The sequence below is a fragment of the Arachis duranensis genome, chromosome 9, assembly GCF_000817695.3.
Source record: "Arachis duranensis cultivar V14167 chromosome 9, aradu.V14167.gnm2.J7QH, whole genome shotgun sequence".
NCBI lineage: Eukaryota > Viridiplantae > Streptophyta > Magnoliopsida > Fabales > Fabaceae > Arachis > Arachis duranensis.
In genome coordinates this window covers 11,204,162-11,217,486 of record NC_029780.3, presented here as the reverse complement: position 1 = coordinate 11,217,486, position 13,325 = coordinate 11,204,162, and the positions used below count along the sequence as shown (strand labels likewise).

The 13,325-nt window shown below is 35.2% G+C and overlaps 2 protein-coding genes across 2 annotated transcripts; both read right to left on the bottom strand.

Annotated features, from left to right (window-relative positions):
* Positions 1 to 2,641: 2,641 nt before the first annotated feature.
* LOC107464691 (uncharacterized) lies at positions 2,642 to 4,627 on the bottom strand. The gene is made up of 4 exons (XM_052254185.1): positions 4,418 to 4,627; positions 3,803 to 4,351; positions 3,347 to 3,715; positions 2,642 to 3,256 (listed from the first exon to the last, which is right to left on the bottom strand). Exons 1-4 carry the CDS (start codon positions 4,625 to 4,627, stop codon positions 2,642 to 2,644), a joined length of 1,743 nt encoding a protein of 580 aa, XP_052110145.1.
* An 8,172-nt stretch (positions 4,628 to 12,799) lies between these two features.
* LOC107464695 (VQ motif-containing protein 25-like) lies at positions 12,800 to 13,325 on the bottom strand. The gene has a single exon (XM_016083649.3). The coding sequence runs from the start codon at positions 13,323 to 13,325 to the stop codon at positions 12,813 to 12,815; it is 513 nt and encodes a 170-aa protein (XP_015939135.1). The 3' UTR covers positions 12,800 to 12,812.

Here is a 13,325-nt window from a genome sequence, read left to right as displayed (position 1 = left end):
ACTCTATATAATCAATAATAATTTAAAAATTAAAAAAATATTTTATTCCATACAAAATAATTTAAAAAAAGACTTAAAAGATATTAGGAGTATTATAAAAATTTATAATGTCCCAATAATTTAGATAAGTAAATGATAAAAATATTTTTTAATTTTTAAATTATTATTGACTATGTAGAGTATTTTATTTAAAATTTGAGTACATATATTTCTAAATCATTAGGACATTACAACTCTTTATAGTACTCCTAATATTTTTAAACCATTTCTTTAATACCATCTCTTAATACATGTATTTTATTTTATACAAAACAATTTAAAGAAATAAAATAAAATAAAATATATGTACTAGGAGATGGTTTTAAAGAAATGGTTTAAAAATGTTAGGAGTACTATAAAGAGTTGTAATATCTTAGTGATTTAAAAATATATGTACTCAAATTTTAAATAAAATATTCTACATAGTCAATAATAATTTAAAAATTAAAAAAAATATTTTTATCATTTACTTATCTAAATTATTGGGACATTATAATTTTTTATAGTACTCTTAATATCTTTTAAGCCTTTTTTTAAAATTGTTTTGTATAGAATAAAATATTTTTTAATTGAGTAAAGTATTGTTTTTGTCCCCAACGTTTGGGGTAAATCCTATAATTGTCCCTAACGTTTCATTCGTCCTATTTACGTCCCCAACGTTCCAAAAATAATTCAATGTTACCCTCCCGTTAAATCCACTGACGGAACACTAACGGAGATGCCTACGTGGCTAACTTTGTCCACTGTGACAAATGTTTTTTCCCAGTGACCGTTACCGAGAAACCCAAAAAAAAAAGAAATATTAATTTAAATGGGTGAACCCTAATTTGAGAATGCACCTCTTGTCCCTTCTTCTTCTCACCATCGTCGTCTCTGTTGCAGTCGTGGGTGAGTCCATGGCTTCGCAGGCCTCCCAGGCGGAACGTAGTTGCAGTGTTTCGTATCGAAACAGCAGCCAAGGGAGGCGACAGAGAACAACTTGTTACTGTGGGGAGAGGCCAGTGCTTGTGACTTCATCAACGGAGAATCCCGGAAGGAGGTTTTAGGGCTGTGTTAATTATGGGGTAAGTAGAAAATGTAATTGTAGGGTTTAGCTGTTACTTGATTATCTGATTTGAATTTTCTTTTAGTTTTGGCCTAGATTGGAGAAGAGTGTGGGTACTTTGTATGGGTAGAGTTAGAAAAGGAGCAAGAAGTTGCTCGATTGAAAAGGAAAATCACAGGCTTGAAGGGTAAAGTGACAACACTTGAGAGGATGTTGACAATGGCAGTAGCAGTAGCTCTGGTTGGATGGACATGTGCTATGATTTTATTGTGTGAAAAATTGTCACTGACAAGAAATGGGAGGTTTTTTCTGCATTAAGGTTGCAGAACATAGGTGCTAGTATAGGCTTGTCTGCAATATGATGTTTGTATTTTGGAGTGTGGATGTAGGGATTAGATTGGATCAAATGTAAGATGTTGATTTAATGATTTTGAATGAAACTTCATTGTTACCTAATTTTATCTGTTCAATTTACATTGTCATGGAACATAATTGAAGTAACTATTTGCAGCCTTGATTAAATGAATCAGTGACACAGGAATAACATAAAGGATTAACCTCAACATTAGGCCTATATAGGCGATAGTTCAGAAGTTAACCAACATAGCTGTCATGTAGATATCCAAAAACTGAAAATATAACTCAACCTAGATGCTAAAAATTGTTTTTGAAGTAGCAGCACCTCCAGATACAAAAAGTGAAACCAACAACCATAGTTTCTAACAGAATACAAAATGCAAAATACAAAAGGTTTCACAAGTCATATAAATTCACAAGTGACAGTAAATCACTCCACATTCTTCCATGCTCTTGGTGGAGTCCTGGCCATGAACCTAAGGGTGGACTGGCTGACCTTCTTCACTGGAGTAGGCAGAACCCTTGCAGTTGTTGGGGCTGGTGCATAAGCAGTTTGTGAATGATCCACTTTAGCCCTCTTCACTGCAGCTTGTGATTGTTGCGAGCTGACACCTGACTTTCTCTTTGGGTGTGACGGTGATTTGTTGTTGTTTCCCTTCTACTTCCTATTTTCACTTTCAGTAGCCTTACTAGAAGGTGTCTTGGAAGAGAGTCTCACACTTTTTCTGACCCCTCTCTGTGACCTCCCCTTTGAAGCAGAATTACCAGCATTGTCAACCTATACACAAGACAGAGTAACAAATAATTGAGATACCAACATGATTGAGACACCAGTAAGGACACCAACAAATAATAAATGACATATACTTACAGCAGGACTTGGAGTGACTTTGCGCTTCTTTGGACAACTCCTTTTGTTATGACCAGAGCATAAACAATAAGAACACTTTTGTTGCTGTCCTTCACGAGACAGGCCAGTCCTATTTGATTTCTCATCAGCAGCTCGTGTCCTCTTCTTCTTTGGCCTCCCAATGGGTTTTCTATAAGTGGGAGGTAACACATCCTCGAATTGAGTTCTGTCCCAAAGGTTTGGTCCATTAACAGGGAACACAACATGTTGGTAACATGAGATGTATGCAGCCTTCTTATAGTAGTCAGATACATAGGTATCAACGTTGAAGCACATTTTCCTTATACAAGTCATCGCATGTGCACAGGGAATCCCAGACAGTTGGAACTTCCTACACGAGCACTCATGATTCCTAAGATCCACCACAAATTTTTTCTTCCCCCCTGGATGCTAACCACCTCATATCTATCACGTCCAGCATACACACTCACCCAATTCCAACTTAGTTCTGCCTGTTTTTCTACTTTAATTCTAATTCGTGGTAACACATCTCTATTGTAAGGCATTATCCTATCCCTATTGTCAGCACAACGTTTCATTATATAAACTCGAATTTTCTCTAGCATAGTCACTATTGGCTTCTCCCTAGCCTCAACCAGAATAGAATTAAACACTTCACACATATTGTTAACTAAAGTGTCACACCTAGGTCTACACACAAACCTGTGACGACACCAGTATTTTGTTGGTATCTCCATTAGATAGTTGTATGCTCCTGGATCCACCTTCTGAATCTCAGTCATCCTCCTTTCCCATTCTTGATAATAAGTAGCCTTGGCAGCATTCCACATCATTAACTTCAATTGGATCCCTGTATATCTCTTCTTGAAATTTGCATACAGGTGTCTAACACAAAACCTATGGTCAACCCCAGGCAGAAGCTCCTCAAAAGTTGGCACTAAACCCTATTGCATCCACAAAAAAAGAATGAGTGTGCCTTATTCAAATGCTTACTACAACAATTGTACAGTAAAGGGTAGATAAAAGAATAGTACCTTTTGTTGGTCAGACATGAAGGTGCAGGTCCTAATCTTGTCAACTCCCAGGTCATTACACAGATGCTGGAGAAACCATGTCCAGGAGTCCTTGGTTTCAGCTTCGAAAACTGCGTATGCTATCGGTAGGATTTGATCGTTTGGGTCCCAGCCCATTGCAATTAGGAGCCAGCCTCCATAGGGTATTTTCAGGAAGCAGCCGTCCAGCCCAATCATCGGCCTACAAGCCATGAAACTCCTTCTACAGGCATCTAACATCACATAGACCCTCTCGAATCTGGGTCTTAAATCTACCCCTGGCACTGGTCGTTCAGAAGCAAACTCCGGAGGCCTCTGGACTTTCAAATGCACTGAAGACCCGGGGTTAGTCTTCAGCAACTCATGGCAGTAGTCATACAACCTTCTATACTGCTCTATGTATGTCCCCTACAACTCATCCAGAGCAAACTGTCTGACCCTAGAAGCCTTAGATTTGGTCAACTCCACATTCCACTTTGTGTATGCTTTCCTCATTAGTGTGGTTAACTTAATCTTCGGGTTCTCAGCAATTTTATTCAGAAAAACTTTACTCAGCCACTTGGCATGCATGATACCAATCTTCAATTCCCTGGAGCAGTTGTGCTTGTTGTGCTTGTTGTTGCAACTCTTCAACTGCCAACTTCGCTCATGCTTCAATTTTCCACAGTATGCGTACCACTCACAACCCTCCACACACTCCACTTTAACCCTCCTTAGATCCACCTTAGAGAATCTAAGACCCCTTCCACTACTGACAGCATATGCAGTCGCACAGTCTTTGAACTCCTCCCTTGACACATACAAGGTGCCCACTTCCCACTTGTATTCACTCATGTTCTTCAAGGGCCTGTGAATCGGAAACCTCTTTCCCATGTCCTCTTCATCTTCACTCAACAGAATATCTAGAAAATCCTCACTGTTGTAACCTGGATCCTCATCCCCAAATCCCCCTATGATTTTTTTCTTACCAACATTTGGTGCAGCTGGCTGTGAAGATTGACCCTGGGACTAACTAGGTATAGATTCTTTTTGCCCCTCTTCCGTGATGTTCACATCAACTAATCCTTCAGTTCCCTCCCTATCATCATCACTGTCACCAAAGTCAAGACTGTGATCTGATGCATTCCTAGCAATTGACTCAGAACTCCATGAACTTTCACTCCCCCTAGGTTCATAGTCATCATCATTAGAGGTCTCACTCCCCTCATCCTCTTCTTCAACAGCATCAGAACCCCTACCATCCTCACATGATCCCTCTCTCATGGACCCAATCTCATCCTTTTCCAACACCAGGGCTTTCATACACAACAATTGGGCCAGGCCCAGCCTGATCACTTCCTTCAGCATGAGTAGTAATTTGCCCAGGTTGCACATCTTCTCCCACTTCACTTGTCTTGTGAACAACATAAACCTCAACCATATCATCTTTCACCCCAATTCTTGCCATATCCATGGCATCTTTATCAGTTTTAAGCATGCTCAATCCTTTTTCTAACCCAGCATTCACAGCTTTATACCACATCACAGCGATATCCTTCTTCAAATATTCCTGTCTACTCACTATCTCATACACCTCAATCAAACTCCATTAATCCTCATTACAGTAGTCTACAATGGATATCTCCCCACCCAAATACCTAACAGCACCTCCTTGAAGCCGAAACCTCCCCTGGTGATAAATCTTTACACTAAAGTCACTCATCTCTTCCGCTACTTTTCCTATTACAAGTTTCAAACATCATAAAACTACGGTGATCAATGTCAAGGCCAGAAAGTCTAAACTTAAAAACTTGCACTTACATCAACAACCCCAAATCCTAACAGCAACAACATAACAATCACAGAAATCCTATGCATACTCATCTTTACTTGCATGAACTATTCCCATTAAACCAAAATCAAAGATAGATTCAACATACCTTTTCACTCTGTGCCGTTTTGAAGTTCTTGGTACCACCAACACGATACAATGTTGTTCTCTGTAGGGAATATAGACCACATCAAGCAGCTTCAATCCATCTTCTTCCTTAGTAATCGAGGGCGAAGAACATGCAATCAAAGCTCGATAGGGTTTACGGAGTGTGGGTGGAATGTGAAGTTTTACGTTTTTTGTTGTTCTCCTCTGTTTGCAAGCGTTTCGTATGGTTAAAGCAAACATTACGCGCGAAAGTAAACTCGTGTCAATACACACGAGTGGAGTTACCAACGTGTCTGGTCCACGTAGGCATCTCCGTTAGTGTTCCGTTAGTGGATTTAACGGGAGGGTAACATTGAATCATTTTTGGAACGTTGGGGACGTAAATAGGACGAATGAAATATTAGGGACAATTATAGGATTTACCCCAAACGTTGGGGACAAAAACAATACTTTACTCTTTTTAATTTTTAAATTATTATTGATTATGTAGAGCATTTTATTTAAAAATTGACTACATGCATAAATATTTATCTTTAAATTTAGTCTTTTCTTTAATTACTTCGCATGAAATAAAATAATTTTTTTAATTTTTAAATTATTAATTATGTAGAAGAGTATTATATTTAAAATTTGATTAAATATATTTTTTAATAAATTTTTTTAATATTTTTTTTAAATTATACCACAAAAAAATATTTTATTCCATGTTAAATAATTTTAAAAAATGACTTAAAAGATGTTTGGGATACTATAAAAATTTGTAATAGAGTAATAGCTCAATGCATAGTAAGTCGAATAAACCCCCTTCGAATTATATAGAAACAAAACCAAGGAATAAATCGAATCAAGTTGCTTCAATTTACCTTCACAAAACGCTTGTGCATAATTCGAACTATATTATTTCGAATTACGTAGGAATGTAATTTGAAAGAAGTTGCTTCGAATTATATAATAACATGCTTTGGTTGATTAATGAATCTGATTTCTATTTGGCTGATTTGTATAACAAATTTCTTCCCTTGGCATAAATATGTTTTTTACCCTAAAAAAAATTTGTGTTATATTATAATTTTTGTGTGCTATACTTCAAGAAATTGTATGCTATATTTTAAAATTTATGTGCGATAAAAAATGTAAAATGTAAAAAGATTTGTACATGTAGTACAAATTTTTTAAATTGTACATTAATAGAGCACTAAAATACATGTCATGTGTTTTATTGTAAAAGTAATTTTATTATAATTAGATTTAATTACTAAAAAAATTTGTACATATAGTATCACTCATACAAATAATATACAATGTGTCCAAGAGATGATATGTGTGTGGTCGTGCGCTCAATTTATTGAAAATTACTTATGAATTGACCTATCACTTGTATCATTGAATAACCTGTGAAATTTGTTGTAAAATAGATAAATAAATAAAATAAAGATGTATACTTAGATAACAATATACATCATAATTATTATCTCAATATAGATATGATTAATATATTTATTAAATTAAATATGAAGAGAGAGAAGATTGTAGTTGTTATTGATGCCTACTATTTATACATGTAAATTGAGTTCATTTTCAACCTTCATTCATTGGTTTTTGTCTTGTAAAGTGATTCATTCAATATTGAAGGAAGATAGCCACCCAAGACATACGTGGTCATCCATCTTTATCACAACACTCTTCCTTGGATGACCACTTAGGATTATTGCCTCATTAAAACCTTACTAAAGAAAAATCCAGTGGGAAAAAACCTTAATGAAGGAAAAAGAGTACAATATCCTTTGTGATGGAGATTGCCTCATTAAAAACCTTGTCAAGAAAAACCCAACAGGAAAAAAATCTGACCAAGGAAAAAAGAGTACATTCTCCCCCTCTTGTTGACATCATTTAATATCTCGAAATCGACGCATCCCAATCTAATGTACCAATTTTTTAAAAGAGGATTTTGGGAGTGACTTTGTAAATAAATCTGCCAGATTGTCACTTGAGCGGATCTGTTGGATATCAATTGTCCCTTGATTTTGAAGATCATGAGTGAAGAAGAATTTAGGAGAAATATGCTTTGTTCTATCACCTTTGATATATCTGCCTTTAAGGTGAGTAATACATGCTGTATTATCTTCAAACAGGACAGTTGGAGCTATCTTATGGTCAATCAGTCCACATGATGACAGAATATATTGGATCAAACTCCTGAGCCAAAAACACTCGCGACTAGCTTCATGTATCGTGAGTATTTCAGCATGATTAGAGGAGGTTGCTGCTATCGTCTGTTTTGTGGACCTCCATGATATAGCTGTACCACCATATGTGAATATGTATCTTGTTTGAGATCTCCCTTTATGTGGATCAGACAAATATCTAGCATCTGCATAGCCAACTAATTATGACTTTGATCCATAAGGATAAAACAATCTCATATCAATCGTTCCATAAAGATATCAAAGATCTGTTTGATTCCACTCCAATGTCTTCTGGTTGGAAAGGAACTATATCTTGTTAGTAAATTTACCGCGAATGATATGTCAGGTCGCATGTTATTGGCAAGATATATTAGCGCTCCAATGGCACTAATATGGACTTCAGGACCAAGGATATCTTCATTCTCTTCTTTAAGACGAAATTGGTCCTTTTCCATATCCAAAGATCTTACGATCATTGGGGTACTCAAAGGATGTGACTTATCCATATAAAATCTTTTCAAGATCTTCTATGTGTATGTCGCTTGATGAATAAAAATCCCATTTTTTGTATGCTCGATCTACAGGCCGAGACAAAATTTAGTCCTTCCAAGATCTTTCATCTCAAACTTTTCTTTCAGAGTTTTTATAATTGTTGGAATCTCTTCAGGAGTCCCAATAATATTTAAATCATCAACATACACAGTAATTATAATGAATCCAGATGCAGTTTTCTTTATGAAAACACATGGACAGATATCATCATTCTTGAATCCGTTTTTGGCCAGATACTCAGTAAGATGATTATACCACATTCGTCCAGATTGCTTTAGACCATATAAAGATCTTTGCAATTTAACTGAGTATAACCCTTGCGAATATTCACTGGATGGTTTAGATATTTTTAGTCCTTCAGGGACTTTCATATAGATATTCCGATCTAATGAGCCGTACAGATAGGCTGTTACCACATCCATTAAATGCATATGCAGTTTATGATATGCAGATAAACTGACCAAATAATGCAATGTTATCGCATCCACTACAGGGGAATACGTTTCTTCATAATCTATACCGGGCCTTTGTGAAAAACCTTGTGCCATAAGTCGGGCTTTGTAGCGCACAACTTCATTTTTCTCATTTCGTTTTCTCACAAATACCCATCGGTATCCAACAAGTTTTATATCTTCAGGTGTACGGACTACAGGTCCAAAGACTTCACGTTTTGCAAGTGAGTCTAATTCAGCCTTCATGGCTGCTTCCCATTTTGGCCAATCATTTTTTTGTCGACATTCTTCGACTGATCTTGGCTCAAGATCCATATTTTCATGCATGATATTTAATGCCACATTATATGCAAATATTTCATTGTCAATTATCTTATTTCGGTCCCATTTCTCTTCTGTAAAGACATAATTTATCGAGATCTCATCATTTTCACAATTTTCAAGTACCTGAACGTCTTCTGGCGTTATATCAGAATTTTAGACAACTGCAAGTATCTCTACTATGTCTTTTTCAACAGAAATAGTATTTACCTCTTTTCTCTTTCGAGAATTTTTATCTTTGGAACCAACAGGCCTGCCACGCTTCTGGCGTGTATTTGCTTCAGTGGCTATTTGTCCTATTGGGACATCAATTCGAATTGGGGCATTTTTCGCCCTGCCACGCTTCTAGCATGAATTTGCTTCAGTGGCTACTTGTCCTACTGGGACATCAATTCGAATTGGGGCATTTTCCGCTGGTATATAAGATTTGGTTATCCTCTTTGTATCGGAAAATGCATCAAGCAATTCATTTGCTATTCTTTGCAAATGTATAATCTTTTGAACTTCTAGTTCACATTGCCCTGATCGAAAATCTAAATGCATCAACGATGATGCATTCTAATTAAGTTCCTTTTCAGGAAGCTTATTCTCTCCCCCTAATATTGGAAATTTTGATTCATCAAAATGACAATCCACAAACCGGGCTTTAAATACATCTCCAGTTTGTATCTTAAGATACCTCACTATAGAGAGAGAATTATATCCAACATATATCCCCAATTTTCTTTGGGATCCTATTTTGGTGCGATTAGGTGGTGCAATGGGAACATATATAGCACACCCAAATATTCTTAAATGGGAGACATTTGGCTGCTAGCCAAAAGCTAATTGCATAGGAGAGAACTGATGGTAACTCGTTGGCCTCAAACGAATAAATGTTGCGGCATGTAAAATAGCATGTCCCTAAACTGAGGTTGGGAGATTTGTTCTCATAAGTAAGGGTCTAGCAATCAATTGGAGGCGTTTAATAAGTGATTCTGCTAACCCATTTTGTGTGTGAACATAAGCTACTGGATGTTCAACACTTATTCCATTAGCCATACAATAAGCATAAAAAATTTGGGAAGTAAATTCACCAACATTATCAAGACGAATTGCTTTGATTGAATTTTCTGGAAATTGTACTTTTAATCGAATAATTTGAGCCAGTAATCTCGCAAATGCCAGGTTGCGAGAAGATAATAAGCACACATGTGACCATCTCGAAGATGCATCTATCAGGACCATAAAATATCTAAAAGATCCACATGATGGATGAATATGTCCACATATATCACCTTGAATCCTTTCTAGGAATTCAGGGGACTCAAATCCAACCTTTACTGGTGATGGCCTTAAAATTAACTTTCCATGAGAACATGCAGCACAACAAAATTCACTAGTTTTAAGAATCTTCTGGTTCTTTAGTGAATGTACATGGGAGTTTTCAATAATTCTTCTCATCATGGTTGTTCTCGAATGACCCAATCTATCATGCCAAGTTATGAATTCATTTGGGCTAGTAAACTTCTGGTTTACAATGGCATGTGATTCAATTGTACTAATCTTTGTATAATACAACCCAGATGAAAGTGAGGGTAACTTTTCTAATATAACCTTTTTATTTAAATCATGAGTTATGATACATAAGTACTCATGACTTCCCTCATTCATTGTCTCAATATGATATCCATTTCGGTGAATATCTTTGAAACTCAACAAGTTTTTTCGAGACTTGGTAGACAACAGTGCATTATTTATTATGAATTTTGTTCCTCCAGGAAACAAAATTATAGCTCTTCCGGAGCCTTCTATCACATTGCCCGAGCCAATAATAATATTAACATATTTTTCTTTTGGCACAAGATGGGTAAAATATATATATCACTTTTAAGAATAGTGTGCAAACTTGCACTATCCGCAAGACAAATATCTTCAGGATATGTCCTTGCCATTTTTTTCAAAGACAAATGATAATAATAATAAAATGAGTAGAAGTACATGCACAGTAAAATCATTCACATGAATACTTAACAAACACATACACATATCAAACTATTCCATCATTGATCAAATAGTCAATATTTCCTTCAGAATCCTTAGAAAAATTAGATACATCATAATGAGTGGTGGACTTTTCATCATTTGTAACTAAAATTGTTTCCTTTTCTTTGTCATCCTTTTTCAAGGATGTTTGATAAAGATCAACTAGGTGTCTTGGAGTACGACAGGTACGTGACCAATGGCCCTTTCCACCACAACGGAAGTATTTATCCCCAATTGATTTACTTTGCCCATTGTTTCTTTCTTTATCCCACTTCTGGTGAGATCCTTTATTGTGAACATAATTCATTTTCCTTCCATAAATTTTCTTGCTAGCAAAGCCTTGCCATTTACCTCTTCTGGGGTTTTGATTTGCTGCATTTACTTCAGGAAATGGGGCGGCACCAACTGGGCGCGCTTCATGATTTCTCAAAAGTAACTCATTGTTGCGTTCAGCAATAAGAAAGTAAGAAATTAACTCAGAATATTTTTAAATTCTTTTTCTCGATACTGCTGCTGCAGGAGCACATTCAAGACATGAAAGGTCGAGAAAATTTTCTCTAACATATCGGGCTTGAGGAAGTATCACATGATTATACCTTTCTTCAAGGTCTTTCCACAAATCTGCAGGATCTTTTAATGTGGGATATTCATTTTTCAATCATACGTCAAGATGACGACGAAGAAAAATTATGGCTTTGGCAATATCCTTCTGAGATGTATTATTTTCAGCCTTAATGGTATTTTTAAGATCCATTGAATCAAGATAAATTTTAACATCTAGTATCCATGATAAATAATTATTTTTGGATATATCAAGAGCATTATATTCGAGATGAAAGAGTTTCAACATAATAAAAATTTGTTACCTGAAGTCTTCCTAAAACTTCGTTAGAGTTTCGTGCTGATAACGTGTTGTAAAATAGATAAATAAATAAAATAAGGAAGTATACTTAGATAATAATATACACCACAATTACTATTTCAATATAGATATGATTAATATATTTACTAAATTAAATATGAAGAGAGAAAAAATTGTATAAGAGAGAGAAGATTGTAGTTGTTATTGATTTTTTGTGTGTATAATGCATCTGACGATGCCTACTATTTATACATGTAAATTGAGTTCATTTTCAACCTTTATTTATTGATTTTTGTCTTGTAAAATGATTCATTCAATATTGAAGGAAGACAGCCACCCAAGACATACGTGGTCATCCATCCTTATCACAACAAAATTTAATTTAAACAATATTGAACTCTTACTTAAAGGGATCATATGGTACATAGGCATCATCCTTAATTAAAAGTATGGTAAAATATTAAATTGATTATTTATGTTTAGGCTTAATTTTATTTTAATTTTTAAAATTTAAAGTATCGTATTTAAATTTAAAAAAAATTATTTTAATGTAATTCTGTTATAAAATTAATGTTAAATAATTAATATCTTTATTTTACCAAACTTTAATGTTGTTTTTTAAAAAAGATGTACAAATTTAAAAGGCATGCATCTTTGTCAGTTATGAGTCTCAGTTTCAAACACATTAAAAATATTGTCGATAATTTACTTTTTGTAAAAAAATTCGCAGATGGCGACGAAAGATAAGGTCATCGTCACTTCTACCGCGAAGAGAATTATATTAAAATTGAAAAATTTTTGAATTCAAATAGAAAACTTTAAATTTAAATTTTAGAGATTAAAACAAGATTAAACTCAAACAAAAGACACCAAACAATTTAGTACTTTAGCCTTTAAAAGAATAGAAGAAGACACACTTTACGAGTTCATATATTTTTAATCAGATAAAATTTGATCAGTCAGCGATTATGTAAACCGGATTAAATTAAACATGATAATCATAACATACAGAAGCTATAAATAAACCTCCATACTCATGTGGAAGGATCTATCATATGTAATTTTATATATATATGAAGCTAACCTTTATGTATATAAGAGTTCTAAATTGCAGTAGTGTTGGATCGAAAATTTATGCATACAATTTTTCCACAAACCCTTGCATGTGATGAGTGGCATCCAAAGGAAACAACTCAGAAATAAAACCTTCCAAATCTGAGAACCCTCCTCCATCTCTAAAACTTCCTACTTCTTCTTCTTTGACTTTCTCATCCAACCCCCAAACCCCACCACCATCATCACTATCATCATTCCTCAGCTCCATTTTCTTGGTTGGATTATTCTCTAACACCCCATTATCATTGCCGCTTGTACTCCTACTTATTGTTTCTTTCTCTTTCCTTATGGTCGTTGATGGCTGCTTCTTCTTCTTCTTCTTGCGGATACTTTGATCTTCACTTGTTGGTTTCCCAGTTAACTTTTGAACCAGTTCCCTGAAGTTTTCCACATCGGTCTTGATAATCTCCGGTGCATATATGTGAATTATGCGTATCTTCGGCTTATAATTGGTTTTGCATATTGTGTGTGAATCTTCGTGCAAAGAATGATGCACATGTGATGAATCTTTCTTAGCCTTGTTTTCCAT

Coding starts and splice junctions, on each gene's coding strand:
- LOC107464695 (XM_016083649.3), bottom strand. CDS start 13,325: ATGGAAAACAAGGCTAAGAAAGATTCATCACATGTGCATCATTCTTTG.
- LOC107464691 (XM_052254185.1), bottom strand. CDS start 4,627: ATGAGAGAGGGATCATGTGAGGATGGTAGGGGTTCTGATGCTGTTGAA. Junction 3,716..3,802: donor CCAAATCTAAGGCTTCTAGG/GTCAGACAGTTT, acceptor GAGTTGCTGAAG/ACTAACCCCGGGTCTTCAGT. Junction 3,257..3,346: donor TCATGTCTGACCAACAAAAG/GTACTATTCTTT, acceptor TGGATGCAATAG/GGTTTAGTGCCAACTTTTGA.